Raw genomic sequence first — 24,997 nt, 5'->3', positions numbered from 1 at the left:
TCATTAAATTACAAACAGTAGGTATAAAGTGGTAATTTTTTCTGTACTGAACCACTCGTCACTTCCAGAGAAGATACGATCACTCGAGGGACTGTGTACTTATACCTACCTATTTAATTTTGAGTCTATCTTGAAACTGAGATTCCCGGGTCTGTCACAGGAAATAATGGAATAAAAACCGAAAATCTTTTTTCAGAAACAGTTTAGTTTAAGCGGTTTTAAGTCAAGTTGAACTAACGTGGAGTAAAACAGTCGTAAACCGGTTATTTTAGCGATAACTGTCATCCTTAGTTGAAAAAGAAATAAAACCAACTTGTAAGAAATTATGACGTAGTCCATAGACTAAAATGTTAATACCGCAACGGGAAACATAAATGTCAATTACACAAAACGTCACAAGGTTGGTTATTTTAGGCTCAACCACTTCATACGAGAAGAGTGAAAAACTAAACATTAAAATGATGGAAGTTTCGTAGGGGGTAATCGAAACTAACCGGATTGAACTGAAAGCGTTGTTTTTCGGTAGTGTTGCAAAATAATAGTGCACTAGCACATTTACTTCACAGTAAAATTGCGGCTATTAGTGGAATTGCGAACACAAACTTAACAGAACCATTTGTTAAATAGGTGCGATCTTCCCGTACGCTGAGAAGAAGACGAATGGTTCCTGCCTTGGAATACGCGGACACTGTTGCTGCAGCTTGCAAGACCTCGAGGTCACCCGTCGTGCGGAGAATTGCTCCATTTGCCAGGTAAGTGAACTGAGCTGTCAAAATACTAAATTGAAATATACCTTTATTCAAAGCGAATGCCTCTGAAAGATTTGGCTCCCGAGGCTGGAGTCGCTGACGTGTTTGTTTTGTAATAACAAATGTACATTGACAGTTCGAATTATCTACGAAACATCTACGGCAGATGTCACCATGTAGTGGATGTGAACCGTTCACTGCCTTGGCCTCGTGCGGCAGCCCGTGTTCACATTGGACCTCACTCGCTTCCCAAAGACACTGCTACGGATTAGATCCATAGCTGTCAGTTTCTCGACCTTCGCGGTCAAATTAGCGACAGCACCTTCGTCTACACTGATGGCCCGAAGACGGACCGTAGCGTCGGGTGTGCCTTAGTCTTTGGCATCGACCATTTTCGGTATCGGCTTCCAGAACACTGCTACATTTTCACAGCAGGTCTTTCCGCCATCAGACCACCCAGTACATTCAGAGATAAAAGCTTTTTGTCACACGCTCAGATTCTGTGCTCTTGAGACCATGTGTGTGCTACACACAGTCAAAGCCTTAGTGCAGTGGGTCCAAGAAAGCTTCAACTTGCTCGCCGTTAGGGGAGTCACCGTGATGTTAAAGTGGGTTGCCGGTCACGTCGGTCCGACGCGAAATGAGGCTGCTGCCAAGGCTGCAGTCCCCCTACATCGGCCTGCTAGATCTTCCATTGCTTCGGATGATCTGTGTGGCCATCTGTGGGCAGACGGTGTCACTTCGGCGTCACCACTTGTCTTATCCTCACAGAAACAAGCTTACGGAAATGAAACCAGTCCCGGCGGCTTAGCAAACCTCTGTCTCGGCCGTCTCGTTGCGAGTATTTCACTTTAGTTAGGTTGCGTATAGGGCGCTGTCATTTTAGCCATTTGTTCCGCGGTGGTCTCTCACCACATCATGCTCATTGCTATCAACCTTCGACGGTTCGCCGTTTCCTGATCCAATGCCCCTTTTTTTAATCTCTTAATTTACAGTGTATGTTTTCAGTAGTTTCAGAATACGAGGGACGGGCTACCGATAGCGTTCTACTTTTCATCCGTCGTAGCAATATGGTGAAAGACATTAAATTTGTGGTTTGGGGCCTCCGCTGTCTCTACAGCCTGCTTTGTGGAACTTTCTCCGAGGGGAAGTCCTTGCTTTTAGCTCTTTCCGTCCGGTGACTGGGCTTGACATAGTCACTTGACTTTATTTATTGATGTTCTATGGACATGACCTGGGCGTTGACCTCAGTTTGTTTTTTTGTGCCCTAAAACAAAACAAAAAAACCGAAGTACTGGATAACTCTCTTTCCGCTTAGATTTCCAGATAATTCAGTTCCGCTGCGTACGGTCCAAGACAAACCTGTCCATTTGAACAGAAATTAGCTTGTTCGTAATTTGTTAGTATTTACTCGTAGTCTCAAAACATAAATTGAAACTTAGAAATAGCAACGCGGAGTAAAAGTTTGATTAAAAATTTGTCATTTTTCCAGAGGTTTCACGGAAGTCGTCTTACTGGTTTACATGATAGGCGTCTGCAGTGTCTACGTGCTGTTCGTTAAAGAAAACTTAAAACAGGTGAGTAGACAAGCAGATTGTAAAGAGATACCTGTTCAGATACGTTGCTTCAGCAAAAAAGTAGATGACTTACTTCTGTTTTTAGTGGTAGCATGAAAATGAATAGCCGATTGGGAACGTTGGAGGAGGTATGGTTAACGAGAGAGTCAAAGTATTTCTAAAAAATTTGACTGAAATGAACTGCAGCAGTCTATGCTAAACAGCCCCATCATTCCCCCCAAAACACTCAGCACTTGTAACCATCGTAATTAGCTACGTTAATCTGTTTAACTAAGAAACCGAGGACTAAAGCTGACATCTCGTTCTGGTCGTGCTATCGTCCCAGTCTCACTGGTTCAATGGTGACTCTTCGCATAATGATAGGCGTCGCTCCTGAGAAAAATGCGTTGTGAAGTAATCCTGCAAATTGCCTTCAGGTTTCCCTATCATGAAATATCTTAAAAGCTATTAAAAGCTTCGTAACAATGTAATGGGAACTTCACAGGATTTTAATAAGCAAAAAGTAACAATTTTGAGGTACTTGACAAAGTGCCTATTATTACTCAACGAAAACTTTGAAACCTATCTGAGTAAACTAGTGTATGTGATAGAATATCGACGTGCTGGACTTGGGTACAGTAAAGTAATCTAAAGGATGGGGGTGGTAAAGTTCGGGCTTCCTCTCTTCAAGCAGGTTGAACGCTGCTAATCGTAAGAATTTTTGCGTGAAAGTTTATTAAATGGGAAGCTGTTTTGGTCATTCTAACATTGAGATCTAAACACGGATAAAACGATGAACCCGTAAATGTCTAAGACTGAATGGCGTCTGAAAACGAAGAAAATCAGGAGACTAAACTGGTAAAGGAACTGTCTAAATCATGAGGTAACTAACAGCCTAATATCACAAAAATCGTTATGACCAAGCAAGCCCTAAGACTTACAGATAAACTATTAAGGAACAGATAATTTCACTCGATAAGTGGCACAATAGCAGTAGGTTTCCGTATGGGACAGGAAGATTGTAACAAAACTGTCTAGAAGCAGAGGCAATGTTAAAGCAAAATGTAACATCTATAAAAAATGAAACTAACTAGAATATCTGATTCAGCACAACTTCTTAAGAAGCAGAGAAGGCAAAATCCTAGTAATGAGTGCAAGTGTGGAAATTCTTAAGTATCAGTGGAATCAATGATAGTGTTGCAGATTGTCAACAAATATGGTCTGTAGCGGATGATATTTACTCAAGGCAGGATGAGAATATTACTGTGGGGCTAAGTTACGCATTTAAAGGAAACTGGAGTAGCGATGACTGCTAGGAAATCGGTTTCTACAGTACATTTAATGTTTCTTAAAGGCCAAGCAACCATAACTGATTTTATGTAATAATCAACTCATGCGAACTAACTGGACGACTGAAACTTAATTTCCATTAACTGGGCTAATGGTTATAGGTATTTCCAAATTTGTTTTGGGGAAATGTCTCATCTCACTAAACGTTAAGTGTTAGAGCACTACTGATAAATGAAGCTACTTTAACACTGCCCTAGTCATTTTCATTTGCTCACAGTTCTGTGAGACATGACTGTCGGTACGATAATACTTTTCAGTTATGAAGTCTATAACGTTATAAATAACGAAATTATAACAATGGAAAGAATTTAATGGCCTGCAAAAAGTTTACCAAATCCGCTGAGAACTGTATTTCCCCGAAGATGCCAGAAATATAAGGCTGATGTAAAAGGAAATGGGATTCCTGAAACAAATTAGACGCATCATGCTAGCATACAATAAGTTCCTAATAAAACCACACTGCTTCAAACAAAACTAAATGTTTTAAGCACTTCATGTACCGTAAACACTAACTAAAACTTACTTTACAGCTCATCGACGTGTCCTGCAAAGAAAATGAGTGGAGTTCAATTGATTATTTTCTTCATCTGGCGCTGGTTCTAATGGTTCTGGTTGCTATACCAAACCTGAGTAGCCTCAGCATCGTCTCTTCTATTGCCAACGTAACAATGGTTGTTGGCGTGGTGATGTGTCTAGGCATCATCTGTTATCAAATATACGTTGACCAACAAGCAGCACCAGTGGAATACAACAGGAAAACGGATACATGGTCGAATGTAACAGTATACAACGTTACAGTCGAAGCTTGGGCTGGTTGGGATAGAATACCGCTTTTCTTTGGCACCGCCGTCTTTGCACTCGAAGGAATAGGCGTGGTAAGTAGTCTTGATTTTGACGACTATTTTCAGTTATGGTACATAATCAGCCAATAATTTAGCAACTTTTGTTAAAATCTAACGACTGCATAAATTAGTCTACTGTTGCAACCGTAACAGCGGAGCTGATTTGAGTGATAATCCTTGGATTTCCAAAGTAGCCTCGCAAAAGCCTTTGTTTAAAGAAGTGCAAACTATTAAACATCTCCATTTTCAAATTAGATTCGACCACCAGTAGCAAATCAGTGTCATTTGCTGACAGAGCTTTCTCGTTAAAATGTAAGTTGTTTCTCTTAACATTCTGTTATAATGGGGTGAGAAATAACAAGCTATGTGAGACCTAAGTCCTCTGAAATCAAACGCTTCCTTGAAGGCTACGCAGCAAACATACGCATTGGAAGTAGCCCGTGATAGGGCAGTCCCGGGCTTCATATAATATGGATCAGTTCAACTGTTAGTCTAGACAATGAAATAGGGCTTCGTTCTTGCATGCTCGTTTATGTGTAAGAGGAAAGAAACTGCTTCGTAAATTTAGTCTGTAATGGCTAAACACTAACCTAAAGCACATACCGAGTCCTACGTTTCCAATTCCCCGTACTTAAATATTTGTTCTTAGTGTCGCTGTTCTCACAAATCATTCATTTTTGTATTTCTTTGCGAAACATTAATCTCAACATCGCATAATATGAATAGTAAAAATTACTTGACTACCTCTGTCTAAAAATCTCTTCTGTATTACCGCTATTAGAGAACCATGTCTCCATACATAAATCTGTCGCCACACAATGCTAAAAGTTGAGAGTGTAAGAAATAGCTTTATTAAGATAAATGTGTAATCGGAGAGTGCAGGCAAGGGTTCCGCTTTCAGACGAACTTGAAAAACTGAAGTGTGTGGTTGTAAAACCATACCAGAATGACGTAACTGTTCAGACTGCCATAATCTTTCTCAGTGCTTTACACTCTGCCCGCAGCCGCGAGTGGGAAACTTCATCAGGTTCTATGGAAGCCACGTGGACATAAAGAAAGGTAACACTTAAAAGTACCAACTATAGGTCACGCGGTCACCGTATAAAGAAACGGAAGTCATTGCCAATACAGCTGAAGAATCAGTAACGGTTAGTTACGCTATAAAAGCCGTTAAATATGAACATTGATTTAGCCAATACCGAGATAACATCAAAGCTGTGTTTGGAGATTCCTGACGCTCCTCCCTGGCCAAGATCTTTTCTCTCCCTTTTACTCTGTTTTATCGTTTCTTTTAGATTTGGTCTCCTTTTACGTTACGCGCTCTTATGTTACAGCGGTTGAACGCTTTTGAACAACAGGTGGTCTTGAGTGTACTGCATCAAAGGTGGGATATTTCCTGACTCCAGCATAACCTTGGGGTTGCCCACTGGCTCACTTCCCTCCTTTTCACCATTGACAACACGATTGCACTTACACGCTTCGTAGCCTTTTACCATTCATCGTTATGCCCCTTCTGATACGCAAATCCGTCCGAATGGACCACTTTAGAAAGAAGGGTCTGATGATCTTGCTTTTTGGTCCCTTCGACATCAATCAATCAATCATCCACCCAACGAAGATTACTTCAGTTGCCATTTTCATGTAACTTGTGTGGAAACTTTATTTCTAGCAGGCTAAGTGCTCTGCATGCGTGTACTTCTCATTGCGTAAACATAGTTCTCCCACTTGGAACAATCTGATCTATGAAAAGTAATTCAGCGAAATTTACCGTATCATTAAATGATCAGAATCGTATGCCATGCCTGTATGTCTTGAATCCCATACGCTTGATCACACCCGAAAGACACATGCTCCTTCATTTAACGAACAGAACAGGTACGTTGCTTTTTCTCAAGAAAATTAATGTCCGTTATTCCAGAACTTCAAAGGTATCCACTCGTCCATTTCAGGCCATAGAGCAGGCTTGCAAGCTAGTCATGGCAAATACATAACACTACTTTCTGGTTACTTTTTAAGTATTCGCTAAGAAAAATATCAATGCGTAAAACACTGAGCTATCCACTGATGGACTACTTGTAACATCGTAACACCACTATTTTCTGTAATTACATTCAAAACTGTAGTTTCCACAGCTAGAGAAATCTCTTACAACACTAGAAAAGTTTGTATAGAAAGTGAAGCCAAAACTTAATTGAGAATAGTGTTCTGTTTAGAGGTGACTAACTGCTCGTTGTTGACAGGTATTGACGCTCGAAAATCAGATGAAGGATCCTACTAACTTCCTGAAAGGCTGTGGCGTTCTGAATTTTGCTATGGCCATAATTACTATCCTGTACATTCTGATGGGCTCCTTGGGTTACTTGGCATATGGCGAGAAAACGAAAGGAAGCATCACACTGAACCTTCCACCAGATAACACGTAAGTAAATATTCCTGAACTTCGTAGATTTTAGTTCGAAGAGGGTCGGGAATTTCATGGTGTATGCATACTAAAACAAACACAGTTGAAGAAAAGATAGTTTCAGTGGTCCAAAGACAAAATTCAATAATATGTGATAGTCCACTAGTGACGCAACATTTTGCAAACTACTTAGCCTAACATCTTGCCTGTGATTCCGCAATAAGTTCACAATTTCTCGTTCCACTACGATTTTCTGTATTTTCTTCTGCACTAAATCCAAAATACATAGAAGACACGACATTGTAAGCTATTAAAACAATAGCGGTATTAATTGGAAAGTATTAAGTTAATCAAACTTAAAACCAGCGGCAGTTCCAGGAGTGTTGATAGAGTTAAGAGAGAGAGAACTTTGACCAGCTTCGGGATTTGACCTAGTCTACAAATTTGTTTCCATTTGCCCGGTATACTAAGGCCAAAACTGAAATGGGTTGCATAGTGTTTCATATTAAACACACCTCCTAAACTGTTCTCCGGCGGCAAAGAATCGTGCAAAATGAAATTGCGCAGGCTGACAGTACCTGAAACAGACGCAAACCACGAAAAGCTCTTCCATCTTTAAGACGGATTTATAATTTTTGCATGAAGTGCAAAACTATTTGGAACCTATTTTCATCGCTATCGACTAAACACGTGATAATCCTCACTATCTGAATGCATTCTGATAACTGTTGTAGCGCAAAAAGGAAATTTAGATAGTGTTAAGAGGTTTGTCAGATGACGTCATAACATGAATATTTATTCCGCTTAGGTTCACATTCTAGTGAAAATGGCCTTGATACCACTGAAGGCGAGAAAAAAAAGCACCGACGGGTTGAGCGATATAAACCAAAGTTGGTAGGCGTGTTTCGGATTTCGAGCCAGGAACTCTGCTGAATAAACCGTTTGCTTTAAATACGTTTTAAGTCGCGAGCGTTAGTTACCGTAAAGATTGGACGTGGTGAGCTGATGCTACTTAAGAATGCCTTCAAGGCAAGAAAGACGCCATTAAGATCGCCGCATTGAGTCTGAACGAGGTCATGCAATACTGTGGCGTCCAGCAAGCGGTTCAGAGGCTCAATGACACTGAAAAAAGCCCAGTCAGCCAACGTGGAGACGGCTAACTGGAAGTTTCAGAGAGTTATGGAACTCCCTGGGGAAATAATCGAACAAAGACAATACCTGAATAACTGAGACCTTCAATTACTCGTCTCAACAAAAATTGGATACTGACTTGAATGAAACTACAGTACTTCTGATTGTAGAATCTCACGGCGGTACGCAGCTAAGTATGCGTGCGAGCAGCGCAAAAGCGAATATTTTGTCCAGGAACCGGGTTTGACCTACACCAACATCCTTCCTGGACCACTGTCTGGACTGAACTCTCTCATGGGCTACGCTGCCTCCACCTTTTAACTCCGCGGCATGCCACGCCCTGCCCTGCGGGGCGTGGTGTAGAACTTTACATATGGTCACTGGCAACGCACTGCCGCGCCTCGCTGCTAGGCACATAAGCTAATGTGATATCCCAGCCAAACCAACACCATTCCTATGGCATCTCCTTTGTACTCTAAGCACTTTCTAGAAACCTATTCGTCCTGGCTGCTGTTCTGTTGCCTTCAAGGCGTCTCTTAAATATGCAAAAATAGGGCTACTGCAAGCTGGATGTTCCTTCTGCGATAATGAAGGACCACTTGGCAGGAATGTGGCCACTGTACCATGGCAGCTGGCAGCTGTGGCCAAATGAATGTGGGGTCTCAAAAAGACGGTGCTCCTGACCGCCACATGGCACTATTGAGAGGGAATACCATGTTCAGTGTATGGCTCTGGCACATCGTACAGCATACGCATCAGAAATTTGAGCATCAGTGGCACCATGCTGACAAAAACTGTTAAAAATTGGTTAGGTCTTGGACAGCTCATAGCCAGACGCTCTGTAGTGTGCATTCCAGTGACCCAAAACACCGCCATTGGCGACGTCAGTGCTGTCAAGCTAGAGCTATTTGGAGTGCGTGTGGTGGTCGGTTGTGTTTTCAGATGAAAGCCGGTGGTGCCTCAGTGCCAGCGATGGCCGTGTGCTGCTTATGAGACCAATTGAGGACCTCCAACCAACCTCTTCGTGTGCTAGATACAAATGGAATAGACATGGAATTCTTGTCTGGATTTCTAACGACAGGAGGAGCGCTTTCGTGATTATCCTATACACCCTGAGGGCAAAATTGTCTGTGAATCTGATTTGACCTGTCGTGCTGCTATTCAGCAGCAGTATTCCCGGGGATGTTGCGGGACAACGATCGCCCAGAAACTGTCGTAACCCAACATGCTCTCAAGTGTCAACATAGAGTATTGATCTTCTCCATCACACCATCCGTCTACACAACCACCATTACGCTCCCTCTATTGACAGACTAGGTGCGATAAGCGTGTAACTCCAATCCCCCAAACGACATCCTGCATCTGTACAACACAATGCTTGCCATTTGCCTGGTTGTAACAAATATTTCTAAGGTTACGCCGGTTTTTAATGTACCCGTGTTTCCTATTTGCAATGGTTTATCTCGCGCTTACTGTAACCTGTTATCTTGCAATGTTAATCACTTAAATGTGCTACCTAGACCAATGTATTCCAGGAATTTCATTACTGTACATAATTTTTTGGTTCTGAGTTTTTATCTGTCAGTGTTTAAACGTCCTAAGGTCCAACACAGTTAATCTAACATGATCCCGTTGAAGGTAGCTTAAACTGCAGGGCACACGTAAAAGTATCAAGCATGTCAATTGTGAAAGACTTCTTAAACATAAAGACCGTCATGAGGTCAAGTTGCAGACCTTCATCCTTATACTTCAGCATTTAATAATCTTACAGGTTGTAGTAGCTCCATGAATATTACACATGCAACTGAGAGCAATTTTGGGGACAAAAATTGAAAATAGTATGCACAGTACAGATTAGACTTCGCTATTTCTATTTTATTTTCAACTACTTTCAGTAGACCGTCGCTAGTACGGATACAGCACGATAGTCACAAAATTAAGAAATAAGGAAAAATAGTTGAGGTAAAATCAAACTTAAAGCTTATCGACAATAGCTGATGCTTCTGCGTATACGCCGCCGATGACGCCTTTCCTTTACAGCCTGGCGTTGTGGGTGAGGAAAACGGTGACGCTGGCAATATTTCTGACGTACCCGCTGCAGTTCTACGTCCCGGAAGAGATCCTATGGAAATGGGTGAACGTCATAATACAGTCTTGTTTCCGTGTGGGGTCCCTACAGCGCCTTACGCACTGCGCCGGAAGGCGCGAAGAGGTCGGTCAAGCGCCCAGGTTCCTCTTCAAAGTACTCCTGATGTTGGCCACAGGTAAGACAACTCAAGCATGCACTAGAGTGGTATTTGGTTACAAAGTGCGGGTGCGTACATTTACCTAAATATCAAAATACTGGCAAAGAGATCAAAACATATAATTCTTAACGGAGATATCTTAAACTGTCTGCAAACGGACTGTGCGTTCGAACATGGAGGGCGCCGAGTGCCTGACGTCATACCATGAAAAATTGAGGTTTGGGTATTCAGTATGTCCGATATTCTGAAGGCTTGTTTGAACGTAGACGCCGCGCGAGATTAGCCAAGAGGTCTAGGGCGCTGCAGCCATAGACGGTGCGGCTGGTCCCGGCGGAGGTTAGTCCTCGTGTGTGTGTGTGTGTGTGTGTGTGTGTGTGTGTGTGTGTGCTTAAAAATATTATGGGTCTGATGACATTTGCAGTTAAGTCCCATAAGATTCCATACACATTAGGCTGTATGGTATTTCATTTACAGCCAATATGTGTATTTCGCGTTTATAATCACCAGAAAATTTAGGATCTCTCAAAAACCGGTTGTTAATTTTGTGACTGGTTGCAATAAGACGGGAATCGTCATATTGGCCTTTAAAGAATTGCTGTAATTTGCGTTTCATGAAAGTACGCAGTTTGAAGGCAACAGCATATTGAGGCACCATAAAGGTTTCTTCGAACAAATGGTTATGATTAAATGTCAAGTCGTATTTACCATAAAGCTTTCAGAAAACGGTAAAACGAAAAGTACGGTCGTGTCTTTCATGCTTAATGCAGCGTAATGAATGAAAGGGTATGCAGAATGGTAAAGTAAAAAGAGATGTGTCGCGTCTTATTGCATTCAAATGGTTTTCAGTAAGTTTCGCATTTTCGAATGGATTTTTATACTTTAATTGCTTCACAAAACATATTCTATAATATTCGATGTTATGTAAATACGGCAATTTAAGGAGATGGGACTTGGATAAACTGACTAAACCAGAGGTTGTACAGAGTTTCAGGGACAGCATAAGGCAACAATTTACAGGAATGGGGGAAAAGAATATAGTAGAAGACGAATGGGTAGCTCTGAGGGATGAAGTACTGAAGGCAGCACAGGATCAAGTAGGTAAAAAGACGAGGGCTAGTAGAAATACTTCAGTAACAGATTAAATATTGAATTTAATTGAAGAAAGGAGAAAATATAAAAATGCAGTAAGTGAAGCAGGCCAAAAAGAATACAAACGTCTCAAAAATGAGATCTACAGGACGTGCAAAATGGCTAAGCAGGGATGGCTAGAGGACAAATGTAAGGATGTAGAAGCTTCTCACTGGGGGTAAGATAGATACTGCCTACAAGAAAATTAGAGATCTTTAGAGAAAAGAGAAACACTTTAATGAATATCAAGAGCTGAGATGGAAACCCAGTTCTAAGCAAAGAAGGGAAAGCAGAAAGGCGGAAGAAGTATATAGAGGGTCTATACAAGGGTGATGTACTTGAGGACAATATCATTGAAATGGAAGAGGATGTAGATAAAGATGAAATGGGAGATACGATACTGTGTGAAGAGTTTGACAGAGCACTGAAAGACCTGAATCTAATCAAGGGCCCGGGAGTAGACAACATTTCATTAGAACTACTGACGGCCTTGGGAGAACCAGTCCTGACCAAACTCTTCCATCTGGTGAGAAAGATTTATGAAACGGGCGAAATACCCTCAGACTTCGAGAATATAATTCCAATCATAAAGAAAGCAGGTGTTGACAGATGTGGAAATTATCGAAATGTCAGTTTAATAAGTCACAGCTGCAAAATACTAACGCGAATTCTCTACAGATGAATCGAAAAACTAGAAGCCGACCTCGGGGAAGATCAGTTTGGATTCCGTAGAGATGTTGGAACACGTCAGGCAATACTGACCTTAGGACTCATCTTAGAAGAAAAATTAAGCAAAGGCAAACCTGCGTTTCTAGCATTTGTAGCCTTAGAGAAAGCTTTTGACAATGTTAACTGGAATACTTTCAAATTCTAAAGGTGGCAGGCGTAAATTACAGGGAGCGAAAGGCTATTTACAATTTGTACAGAAACCAGATGGCAGTTATAAGAGTCGAGGGACATGAAAGAGCAGTGGTTGGGGAGTGAGACAGGGTTGTAGTCTCTACCCGATGTTATTCAATCTATATATTCAGCAAGCAGCAAAGGAAACAAAATAAAAATATGGAGTAGGTATTAAAATCCAGGAAGAAGAAATAAATACTTTGAGGTTCGTCGATGACATTGTAATTTTGTCACACAGCGAAAGCCTTGGGAGAGCAGTTCAACGGAATGGACAGTGTTTTGAAAGGATATAAGATGAACATAAACAAAAGTAAAAAGAGGATAATGGAATGTAGTGGAATTAAATTGGATGATGCTGCGGGAATTAAATTAGGAAATGAGACACTTAAAGTAGTGAAGGAGTTTTGCTATTTGGGGAGCAAAATAACTGATGGTCGAAGTAGAGAGGATATCAAATTTAGACTGGCAGTGGCAAGGAAAGCGTTTCTGAAGAGAAATTAACCATCGGGCATAGATTTAAGTGTCAGGTAGTAGTTTCTGAAAGTATTTGTATGGAGTGTAGCCATGTATGGAAGTGAAACATAGACAATAAATAGTTTGAACAAGAGAATAGAAGCTTTCGAAATGTGGTGCTACAGAAGAGGGTTTAAGATTAGTTGGATAGACCACGTAACTGATGAGGTATTGAATACAATAGGGATGAGTTTCTGGCACAACTTGAGAAGGAGAAGGGATCGGTTTGTAGGATATGTCCTAAGACATCAAGGGATCACAAATACAGCACTGGAGGTTATCGTGGAGGGTAAAAATCGTTGAGGGAGACAGAGATAAATACATAAAGCAGGATACAGAAGGATGTTGGTTGCAGTAGGTACTGGGAGACGGAGCTTGCACAGGATAGATTAGTATGGAGAGCTGCATGAAACCAGTTTCAGGAATGAAGACAACATGTAAATACTATTGTGCTCTACCTAGTGTGTTTGGCTTGCATTACTTTCACAAGATACGTTGTTTTTTCTTGTTTCGGGGTTTGTTTCACCCGTTCTGAAGAGTCGGCTACTGAAAAGGAACAGTGGTAAAGTAAGAATGACCTTAAGCATTTACTAAAGTGAGAAAGATAAAATAATTTTTACTTTGTGTGAATAACTATTGTAAAATTCTATCGCAGGGAACTTTCATAAGCCGATGCTCTTACTGACTGGAAAACGTACACTGGTTTTATTTATGTCTGCTACAGACAGAAATACATGACTAGCATATGGATAAGGCAGGAAATGTGCTTCGTAAAAGGGCTAACGTAGGAATCCTACCCCCCGGCCATTTCATAAAATGTGATTTGCGATCCACATAAGGACGAAAACTGCATCTGGAGCGCGCTGCGATAGCGTACAAAACGTAGACACACGTACCGTACGAACAAGTGGCGTCCTATCTGAACGTTCAGAAGCACGTTGAACTGGTCACGCACATCGTTTACGTTCGAAAGCGCGGTCCGTGTGACATAGGCTTCGTAAAACTGTATTCGAGTGTACTCCGAAGGAATATTGCTGAAGACGGTATAGTTTTGTTTAGCCACCAGACCACGATTTGTCTCTGCCCTTCAATAGGCAGTGCTCACAGCCAGAAGGAGCTCTGTGGTGGAAGCAGGCAACCATTCTACAGAAACGCACTCCGGCTTCGTATAGCCAACTGGGCGAGTTTGAAAGAGGTCAAAGTGTGGCTTTCCGAGTAGCGAGATGGTCCTTTCGCAGAATTGCCACACGAGCTCGACGTGTCCCGTCAGGTCTGCACAGATACTGGTATCAGTGTTACTCGGAACATTCACATCCGTAGAAGAGATTATAGATGCCCATGCAGCACAAACACCTGCCAGGATTCTTGTACTGTAAGGGCAGCAGTGGCAGATCGTACAGATACCGCAGGTAAGAGGGCAGTGTTCCCCAGACGTGGCAATGTGAACTATGGCGAACTGATTCTTAGCAGTGGGACTACGGGCATACGTATCTCCAGTGCGTCTTCCACTCACACCACAGCATCCAGTGCACGACGCGGACAGTACCATCAGAAGATCACTTCAGTGATGAAAGCAAATTTTGCATGATCGCAAATGATGGTCGTTTGAGCTTACGACGTAGACCTGGTGAGCGCTGTCAGTGTGCATTTGTCAAAGAAAAAGTTAACTCTCACTCACCTTTGCTGGTTCTGAAGGGGAACTGGCTGAACGGAAATCATCTAAAAGTTGAACTAATCTTTCCGGCGTCTGATATGACAAATCTACTTGAACCACACAGATAAATTTGTGCTGTAAAAACGAAAAGATTAATATGAAGTGGATGTGATGTTGCTTAGCTTAGTACGATATTTGAGAAACTGTCAATTTCTATTTCATGAATTGGAAATAAATAATTCTTTCACGTATATGGGGATGTAAAGCGTATAGATACAAGTATTGTGGTAATTAATACTGCAGTATTCATGAACTTCAGTGTTCTTCACTCTTTTATATGTGTCCTTGCACTCACGTGCAAACATTAAACAATAATTTAAAATCTGATGTTCCCTACACGGTCATCATTTCCCTGTGAAGTTGAAAATACCTGTCACTGTGAACTGTTACGTGTCCACACTTTAATGCCTGATCTGGTGACCAGGAGAAAGCGAACATTTACGCCTTGCTTCTGCCCTGCGCACTTGGAGATATCAGCCAACCTAAACACTGCCCAAAAATGCTGAGTCACCAGTCATCTGACTGGTTTGATGAGGCGCGCTACCAATTCCTCTCGTGTTAAACTTTACATATGAGAGTAGCACTTGCAATCTACTTCTACTTCCTCAGTTATTTGTTTGATATATTTCAATCTGTCTTCCTCTACAGTGTCCACTCTCCACAGCTCCCTCTGGTGCAATTGAAGTTATTCCCCAATGCGTTACAGGGAAACCACAGGGTGATAGTCGAAGAAAATTACGGAATTCGGACGTCTGTACATCGAAGAATTATTCCTCAGAATATTATGCGCCAACTCCAAAAAGCAGCTTTTCTGTGAGCGTTTGAAGTTAAAACGAACGGTGAATTGGAATGTTACTACAACTGACATGTGATAAAATTTTCACGCAGTTGGGCACCATGGATCTTGAGACATCGGTATCCAGAACCACCACCTCTGGCCGTAATAACGGCCTTCATAAGCCTGGGCATTGTCAGAGCATGAATGACGTGTACAGGTACATCTCCACGTAGCTTCAACACGATACCACAGTTCATAAAGATTAGTTACTGGCATGTTGTGACGAGCCAGTTGATCGGCCATCATTGACCAGACGTTTCCAATTTGTGAGAGATCTGGAGAATGTGCTGACCAGGGCAGCAGTCGAACATTTTCTGTATTCAGGAAGGCCCGTACAGGACATGCAACATGCGATCGTGCATCTTCCTGCTTAAATGTAGGGTTTCGCAGGGATCGAATGAAGGGTAGAGCCATGGGTCGCAACAAATCTGAAATGTAACGTCCGGTGTTCAAAGTGCCGACAGTGCGAACAAGAGGTGACAGACGTGTAGCCAATGGCACCCCATACCATCACGCTGGGTGATAGGCCAGCATGGCGAGGACCAATACATGCTTCCAATGTGCGTTCACCGCGATGTCGCCAAACACGGATATGACCATCATGATACTATAAACAGAACCTGGATTCATTCGAAAAAAAATGTTTTTGCCATTGGTGCGCCCAGGTTCGTCGTAGAGTACACCATCGCAGGCGCTCCTGCCCGTGATGCAGCGTCAAGGGTAACGGCAGACATGGTCACAGTTGATAGTGCATGCTGCTGCAAACGTCGTCGAACTGTGCGTGTAGATGGTTGTCTAGCAAACGTCCCGACCTGTTGACTATGGGATCGAGACGTGGCTGCAGGAACCGTTACAGCCATGCTGATAAAATGCGTCATCTCGACTGCTAGTGTAAAGAGGCCGTTAGAACCCAGTACGGCGTTCCGTATTACCCTCCTGAACTCGGATTCCATATTCTGCTAACAGTCATTGGATCTGGACCAACGTGAGCAGCAACGTCGCAATAAGATAAAACCGGCGATAGTCTACAATCCGACCTTTATCAAAGTCGGAAACGTGATAGTAGGAATCTCTCCTCCTTACACGAGGCATCACAACAACGTTTCACCAGGAAATGAGAAATCGGTTAGAAACTTTCCTCATGTCAGCACGTTGTAGGTGTCGCCACCGGCGACACTTTTGTGTGAATGCCTTCAAAAGCTTACCATTTGCATATCACAGCATCCTCTTCCTGTCGGTTAAATTTCTCGTCTGTAGCACGCAATCTTTGTCTCTTGCGGTGTTACACTTGACAGTTCACAATAATCCTCTTACGCATCGTGTACACGAAAGTTCATTAACGGTGTACTGTAATAGTTCTTCAGTGCAGCCTTCTAAAAGGAACAGGATAGGACAGATGGACTATATAAAACATCCAAAGTACCCACATCCATATACCTTAAGGTAGCTTGCAGGTTATAGCTGAGACATAATGTTTCCTACTACTTACCTCGCACTCACTACATATTCGCAAGAGTACCACTCCCACCTTTTTCTCCCTCCCCCAAGCCCTCCTCCCAAGGGGCTCAGAACTCGGCTGAGTATGTGCTTGATTACGACAGTCACAGCCTTTCAAGCACTACTTCCCTTTCTATATAGCAACCATATACGACTATCCCTTTTCTCCTCTGTCTCCCAGTCAGTCGGTCCTCCTGGCATAAATTTCGCTAGGACGTGGAATTCGATTTAGGACCTTATTTTTAATTTAACTTCCAGCACTTTCTACAGCTCTGAATTAATAAATGTATCGACCTCATTGTTGGGTTTGATCTGGAATGACTTTACCAAATTTTGCAGAAAAGTAAACCATGCAGGGATGGTTGCTGAATGTGGTGTCTGTTCCACCTTTGTGACTTTTCATCTTAGGACAGTATCTTTTCAGTAAGACAGTACGCCCAAAATCAGACCTAGCCAGGGAGATCGTAAAGTACCTGCATGGTTGTTGCCACAGACATTGCAGAGATGACACTGTTGCTACCTAAGCTGTGATACCTCCCTGTATATTCCAAGGAGTATGTGCACATCCAGAGTTAAGCACTGGGACTGTGAGCAATTGATTACTGGTCACCCAGCCATTGCTGCGGCTGGGTGGCTCCCATATGGGAAGCCCTCGTTCTGAATGGGGATGCAGACAAATGCGACACTTCAATGCTTAACCTGACTATGCTGTGACAGGAAGGTCAGGATAAACTCTGCTCAATACCTGGTCTGTACAAGAATGGATGGGGATTCCTTTTTGGCTGGAAAACATTCCTCCTTTGTAGAGACTATACAGTTCTTTGGGGAAGTTGCAGCCATCTCCAAACGAACAATGGCTCAATTTAGATTGAAACAGCATCCCTATCCATTCATAGGTGTTGCATTCTTGTTATGTGCTGGTTAACATAAGTGACTGACTGGCCATAATAGTGTAAACATGGTTCAAGGCACCATTTCCATTGTGACCTCCTCCTTACAATTGTACGATGAGCTATGTACCAGCTTGGAGGGAGGGATGTACATTTGTCTGTAGAGACCAAAAGACACTAGGGTTATTACTAGGGCCTTCATCTTCGCCTTTGACACTGATTCGTTACCTAAAATATAAACGTCATAGAATATCGATCTGATGTAAAACTGACCCCCCCCCCCCCCCATCCCTGCAGTGCTTAAAATGTGGGAAATTTGAGCACATGTCTTCGTGTTAGATGCCAGCCCAATGGTTAGAGATAGTGAACGACCGTTACATGAAAACGGTTCTTGTGATTTTCCCCCTCTCTGCATCACTTTGCGAGAGCACCATTCTCCCTACTCACCAGACTGCAGTGTCTTCAATAGAGAAAAATATTAAATAAATATGACACTCGGGTGTTACTGACATAACACCAAGAAAAATTGTCTACCACCTGCACACATTACAATGACATACACTAAAACTATGACGGTGTCCACCTCTTTGCAGACAGTAATCCCACCTGTTACAGCTCCGACAGCGAGCCCTTAGGGCTGTTCGACTATGCATGTCCCCGTGATAATTGGCTTTCTTCCTGCTACATCCCTCAAACCCAGTTTGGAGGCAATGACCAAAAGCTTTCCACCCACCTGGGAAGCTGATCTCAATCTGCTAGCTGGAAACGCATCACCCACATATGGCTTCCCATCCCAGAAAATGGGTCCCTCGGATCACTCCCCTAAAAGCTTTCTCCTGGTGTGCAACTGGATACCAACCAGAGGCTGAAGGCACCACAGGTTGCTGGTCATATGGCTTCACTAACGACAATCTCTGAAACTAATTCAGGGAAGCCGTCCCAGTCAATAAAACACGCTAAAGATACGAATGACGAAAAGAAACGTTCCAAGATGAAGGAAATTCCGCCACAAGATTAGACTTTCTGCTACTGTGGCCATGGCAGCGACCAAGGTGGCCCCTGAGATCCATATCGCACCTCGCATGCCTGAACCTCTTGGCTGATACTATACCGTCTCGACCAGTAACAGCAGGTGACCCTGGGACATAACTAGCCTCCTTGGTTCCTTCACGCCCTCAAGGTATACATACCGCACGTTTCTCTTCGAAACTGAAGAGGTTTTTACCAACACCTGGCAGAGCTATGACATCTCTTAAGCTGCTCTCTCTGCTTTTGCGTTTCCCTTTAGGAAACTTTGTTTCTAGCAAACATAAAGTGCCCTTTCTGGCTACTGAGGATTTTAAGAATGCTGCTGATGGTAGCGTGTCAGGTTGAATTTTCACATACATACTAAATTCTGCATATAGCGAACTCTACTCTTAATATAACTTCAGAGGCTGTGGCTGTTTGGGTAAGGGTATTTCAGGACACCATCTGTAATGTTTAATGGTGGGGTATCTCAGAACATATTGTCTTCATTGCTTCCTCAGTTCCTCAAATCGCCCCTCCCCACTTTCGCTAATCCTGGACTACTTCAAAAGCCCATAACCCCTTGCGGGGTGTAACCACGATCACTGGATGCGGTAGACATCGAAAACTTAGTCGCAGAGCTCGACCTCTGTCTCTCGAATACTGGTGCCTCCACATACTTCAGTGTGGCACATGTAACTTAATCGGCCATTGATCCTTCTATTTGTCACCCTAGTCCTCTCCCGTCCCTCCACTGGTGTGTCCATAAGACCTGTTGGTTACGACCAGTTGCCAATATTCCTGTCTCTTCCTCAGCATCACTCCCTGGATCCCCATCTACTTAAGCTCTTCAAAATGCCGACTGGGATGTTTTCAACTCGAATGTTGGAATTCTCCACTGAATGGAAGCATAAGTGAGGCTGCCAAGAATGCAGCAGCAGCCATTCTATCAGCAGTCTGCTTAGCTATCCCCTGTTCCTTATGATCCCCTCATAGGAAGGGAAGGTAGTACCTTGATACACCTCTGAATTTGCAGAGGCCATTATGGATTGTAGGCAGGCTCTCAAACGACATAAGCGTCTTCCATTGATTGAACACATAATTACCTTTTTAGTAGCCCCATGCCCAGATCGGTCACTGAATAAAACGATGGAGGCAAGAATGCTGGGAATGGGACATGACGGCCTTTGGACCATGTAACATCCATTGCAGATCTGGATGAAGGTCACACACCTCTATGGATACCAGTCATCTGCAGATATATTTCGTATTACGTTGAATTTTCATTGACCCAGATGCTTTACCCAAACATTCTGCTCTATATAATGCTCAGGTCTCTGAGAATTATGGACCTTCCTTTTGAGTCCTTGAACAGAGGATGTAGCCATTGCACTTACCTTTCACTACATGCTACCTGCCGTTCTATAATGCTTCATTCAGCGAATAAGAAGTGTCCTAGCCTTTTGTTATGATGAAGTCCCAGGGCTAAGCTATGTTCATAATCAAATGCTCCAATACGTATTAATGGACTGTCAGCGTTATCTCCTTACCCTCTTCAGATGTATCTGGAGAGTGAGTTCCCATTTCGGTGTCGAGAAAAACACCATCGTCCTGGTGTTGCAACTAGGTGAGAATCACCTAGAAATGGGCAGCTATCGCCCAATTAGTTTACCAAATGTTATCTATAAGTTACTAGAACCTATGGCGAGCCTACGCCAGTTTTGGCTTCTTGAGCCTCAAGAACTAGCTGTCCCAGGACCGTTTCCACCAACGCTGTTCCACTTCTTATAATTTGATTCGTCTGACGTCAAGGCGTAAATACCATGTTCCTGTGCTCAACCTGCAAAAAGCTTAGGACATGGGATCCTTGCTGCCTTACATGACCAGGCTTTCCAGGATCTGCTTCCAATTTTTGTGAACATCCTGTCACACAGTATTTACGTGGTTAGTGCTGCTTCCTAGAGTAACCCCCTCATAGCTAGGAGAACAAAAGTGCCATAGAGCTCTGCATTAGGTCTCCCTCTTTTCCCAGTGGCCATCAACGGTCTTCCAGCAGCTGTGAGGTCCTCAGTATCACCCTCCTTGTATGCTGACGAGTTCTGCTTTTATTACTGCTGCATTAATGTAGGTTACTGGAAGCAGACTGGGGGTGCCATTTCAAAAGCAGTCAGAGATGCTCACCCATGGATTTCAGTGTTCCTCCGCCAAGATGCAGGTCATGCCCTTCTGTCAACATCTTACCGTCCATCCACAATCAAAACTTTACCTCGACTACCAATTGCTCAATGTGGTCGAGAGTTACCTGATTTTAGGATCTGGTCTTTGATGACTGGCTGACATGGCTTCCCCATCTAAGCCAACTTAAGGAAAGGTGCTGGTTGTATTAATACTCCTGGTTGCCTCAGTAACACCTTTATGCCACTTTATGAAGCCCTGAACCTGTGCTGTCTTTATAATGGGTTCGGTATCGCCCTCAGCATTGTGGTCACTGGTCCATATTCAGCACTGTGGGATCCAACGTGCAACATGAGCTCTTCAAACTAAGTCTGTGAACAGCCTAATCGAAGATACTGAGATCCCTCCACTATGAATCATGTGCCAACAACAGCTACTCAGTTACGCTATATATGTCTGCAGCTCCCCTAAGCATCCAAACTATGCTCCTTTTTCCTAGCTGGGAAATTCGCCTCCAACGATAGAGACCCAGAACTGGGGTCACAATTGCAGTTCAGCTGTATTGTCTCTGCTCTAAACTCTAATTCCCCCACTGTCGCCTCTTGTCAGGAGCATCTGCGTGTACCACTACTTCGGATCTTCCTTGATTTGTAAAAAGAGTGAGTCGACCCCATCGTATTTCGCCACCTGTCCTGGCTATGCTACTTACAGATGCATTTCCAGGTTCGAAAGTGGTGTACACTGACAGCTGAACAATCAATGCATGAACCAGTTTTGCTTGCGCACATTAAAGGTGCAGTGAAATTTGCTCCTTGCAGAAAGATGCAGTGTCTGCACTGCTAAATTGGTCCTTAGTCAAGCTCGTTCCTGCAGCAGCAAGATGCTTCCAGTCTTCAGCGACACACTAAGCGGCCTTCAGTCTATATACTTACCCTCATGACCCATCAGCCTTGACCATCTAGGATCCTCTCTGACCTACATCAAGCTGGGCAGTCAGTTGTCTTCATTTGGACCCCTGGTATCTCAGGAAATGAACGAGGAGACTGTTTGGCAAAGTTGGTTACAAGGATGCCAATTTCAGGAATGGAAGGCACCCAGAAATCGACATTTCGTCGACTCTACTACATTTGTTGGATGTCTGGAACTCAAAACAGTTCGTCCAGGACTCCCCAAACACAGGGCAAAAAAGGACACCACAATCATGTGGCTGTCTTCCTTTCACGATTCTTGCAGGGAATCCACTGTCCTGTCATCTAAGCATGGGCGAAGGGTAGCTGATTCAAATTCTCATACATGAGGACCTACATTACTGCAGGTGTGTTTCCTGTCTGACAGTGACCTGAATCCTACTAGGCTGCCAAAATTTGTCTTTTCGGCGATCTCCCGACATTCCTTACTCTACATCTGGTGCTACTAAAAGATGCAGAAGTGGCTGACCTGGGTTTACGTTCAATTTGTGAAGGTGGCTTCTGCTGTCTCTGTAAGGTTGAGCATTTCGGCTTCATTGACCGCCTGATGGGTTGGAGGGGCACCACTTACTTGATCTGGCCCAGGAGTCCCATGGCGGCCTTCGATTGGAGTCAGCCCTGGCCTCCGTCCTTCCTGCCTTTTTATTTTCCTTGTTGTGTATTTTCAGTTTTTAGTTTCATCGTTCCTAAACTTTCATCATTTTTTCTGTGCTGCTCATTCCCTTTGGGTAATTCATATCATGCTCTGGGTACCTCAAATTGTCTGCTGGGTATAGAGGCTCTCCCAACTTACTACTCCCACTGCTCTCACTCCCCAACTACTTCTCCTTAATTTTCTCTTTCTTATTGTATCTTCCTTAAAGTTCAGCTTCTCAGAATTTGCCTTTTGTATCCTCCTTCCGAGGATTAATCCTGGTTAGATACATACAGGGTGAAGGAACTGATGACCTCACAGTACAGTCTAACTCCAACAAACACTGTTACCCTATACTGTGGAGACGGTAACTTAAATTTCAATTGTGCTTCACTTTTCTTCAACGTAATGACAAAACTGTTAGCTATTAGAGATGGAGTTGTCAAACGATATTTCATAGTGATCTGTCTCTGTAATATTCCTGTTCGCATTTAGAATAGTTTCCAAAATATTAATGCCCAGTTACTGGGTGGAACTGAAATGAAAACATAAAACTTGCATTTTTGTTTCAGTCTGTTTGCCGCTTATAGTACCGAGACTGGGTCCAGCAATTTCACTGGTTGGCGCAGTGTGCCTGTCAATGCTCGGGCTAATACTCCCAACGATTATTCATGCGATCACATACTGGGAGGAAATATCTCGGAACATAAGAGAACCGGCGGTATGGTCGCGAATGGCCTTCCACGTGATTATAGTCATTATTGGTCTTCTAGGCTTAGTTACTGGTACCTACGTTAGCTTGAATGAGTTAAGTCAAGAACCTCTATCATTAAATGCAGTTACTGAGTAATTGATAACGATGAAATACTTCAGCTGTGGAAGTTTCATTGTGTAAAACTTCGGCTAACAGTATTTCAAATTGATCTAACGTTTAAAGCTGAAAATTGTGAAAAATATTAGTATAAGATTATAATTTATTTGCTCTTTGGTACGCTAAAAGCGTAAAGGCTTAATCTCCTCAATTTTTATGTAAGCATTTTTACATAGCTCATACAGTTAACTCGGTGTTATTGACTTAATTTGTAAGTTTAAGGCTTTTCATTCATGCCCTGTAAATATAAAATATCCATAACATCCATTTGATACATCAAATAAATTGCTTTTAATGTTTCGAAAACATTTAGAAACTCGGGTGTCGCAAGTTGAAGTGTTTGGCAAAGTTCACAAATCTGTATTACAAAATTATTTTTTACCAAATAAAATTATTTGGAAGCAATTACGAAAGTTGCACACAAATTTGGGTTCTAAATTGTATTGTCATACCTATTAAGTTAAAAATCTTAATCTTACAACAAAAATTAAAACATGTCATTACTCGGGTGAAATTGTACGGTGAAACAGAAATGTCACGTTGCGCAGTGAACAAATTGGACCTTCAGCCTATTTAGATGGTCTTAGCATCCCGTAAAAAATACATCTGGACTATAACGCATTGTTAAATTCTCTAATCTTTGCTATAAGTACAAAGAAATAGCATATTTTTGTATAGAATGGACTTCATTCCATCCATCTTCATGGAGTCCGTGACTACATAGTTCCAGGCTTCACTTTAGAAAGGTCTTCATTCGTGCAATAAAGCATTTTCTATAATAAACGCTCCTAGTAGTAGTTCCTGTAACTACAGTTCGTTAAAATAGGTTTTCTACTACAAGCTTCAGATGCCGAAAAAGCAAATGAGGGTAGAGTTGTAGTAATGTTTTCAAACATGCAATTATTTTAGAATTGCATCAACCAACCCGGGAGCTTCGCGGGTATGTTAAAATGGAACTCACGAAAATGTGTGTTAATTGTTCATACAATCACACTAACGTTTGTCCTTATTGTCTTTTGGGAGCCGAAGACGATGCTTTAACAGGATTTCAGAGAAGGTACAACTTAGTATGCCCACAAAATTGTAAAATTACAATACAGACGATGAACAGACATCTTTTTTAGTCTTGTGAACTATAAATGTGTACTTAGACTATTATCAACAGGACACAATCTCATCGTAAAACTGTACCGGTTACATTTTCTTGTGACAATTAATGCTACACTTAAGCAAGTCTGCAGAAAAGCTTTCCTCACTTACGCAAATAAATGGGAAAAAGAGTACGAAGGTTACAGAGCCTTGTTCTTAAAGGTAAATCTCAAGATAGGAGACGTTAAGAAAATAAAAGCGCTTTCCCAGAACGGTGGAAACTAATACATGACCAGACTCCTTTCCAGTACATCAGTGAATGTTTCTCGTTACAGATTGGCATGATATGTTACAGGAGAAACGTCGTCAGTCAGGACTTAGCTATGGATGTTATGCTAAGTACTTCAGAGAGAACATCAGTCTTGCCTTTCGCTGTTCTCAGGTGGTTACTTAGTTACCATTTGAAGAGTTGAAAGTGAAAAGTTAATTTTTTAGTG

The 24,997-nt window shown here is 42.5% G+C and overlaps 1 protein-coding gene across 5 annotated transcripts in view; it reads left to right on the top strand.

Moving 5' to 3' along the window:
- Positions 1 to 24,194, top strand: part of LOC126268100 (proton-coupled amino acid transporter-like protein CG1139) — a 70,323-nt gene extending 46,129 nt beyond the window's left edge. For 4 of the 5 annotated variants that reach the window (XM_049973611.1, XM_049973609.1, XM_049973610.1 and 1 more), the window contains exons 7-12: positions 628 to 752; positions 2,242 to 2,326; positions 4,186 to 4,530; positions 6,738 to 6,916; positions 10,070 to 10,293; positions 23,113 to 23,825. In XM_049973611.1, the coding sequence (XP_049829568.1) occupies positions 628 to 752; positions 2,242 to 2,326; positions 4,186 to 4,530; positions 6,738 to 6,916; positions 10,070 to 10,293; positions 23,113 to 23,390 (1,236 nt within the window). In that variant the 3' untranslated portion in view covers positions 23,391 to 23,825. Of the gene's footprint in view, positions 1 to 627; positions 753 to 2,241; positions 2,327 to 4,185; positions 4,531 to 6,737; positions 6,917 to 10,069; positions 10,294 to 23,112 lie in introns of all 5 variants that reach the window. The other variant, XM_049973612.1, reaches the window with a different exon arrangement.
- Positions 24,195 to 24,997: the final 803 nt, after the last annotated feature.

Source organism: Schistocerca gregaria, chromosome 4 (genome assembly GCF_023897955.1).
Source record: "Schistocerca gregaria isolate iqSchGreg1 chromosome 4, iqSchGreg1.2, whole genome shotgun sequence".
In the NCBI taxonomy this organism is placed as follows: domain Eukaryota; kingdom Metazoa; phylum Arthropoda; class Insecta; order Orthoptera; family Acrididae; genus Schistocerca; species Schistocerca gregaria.
This window is presented reverse-complemented; position numbering and strand designations above follow the sequence as displayed.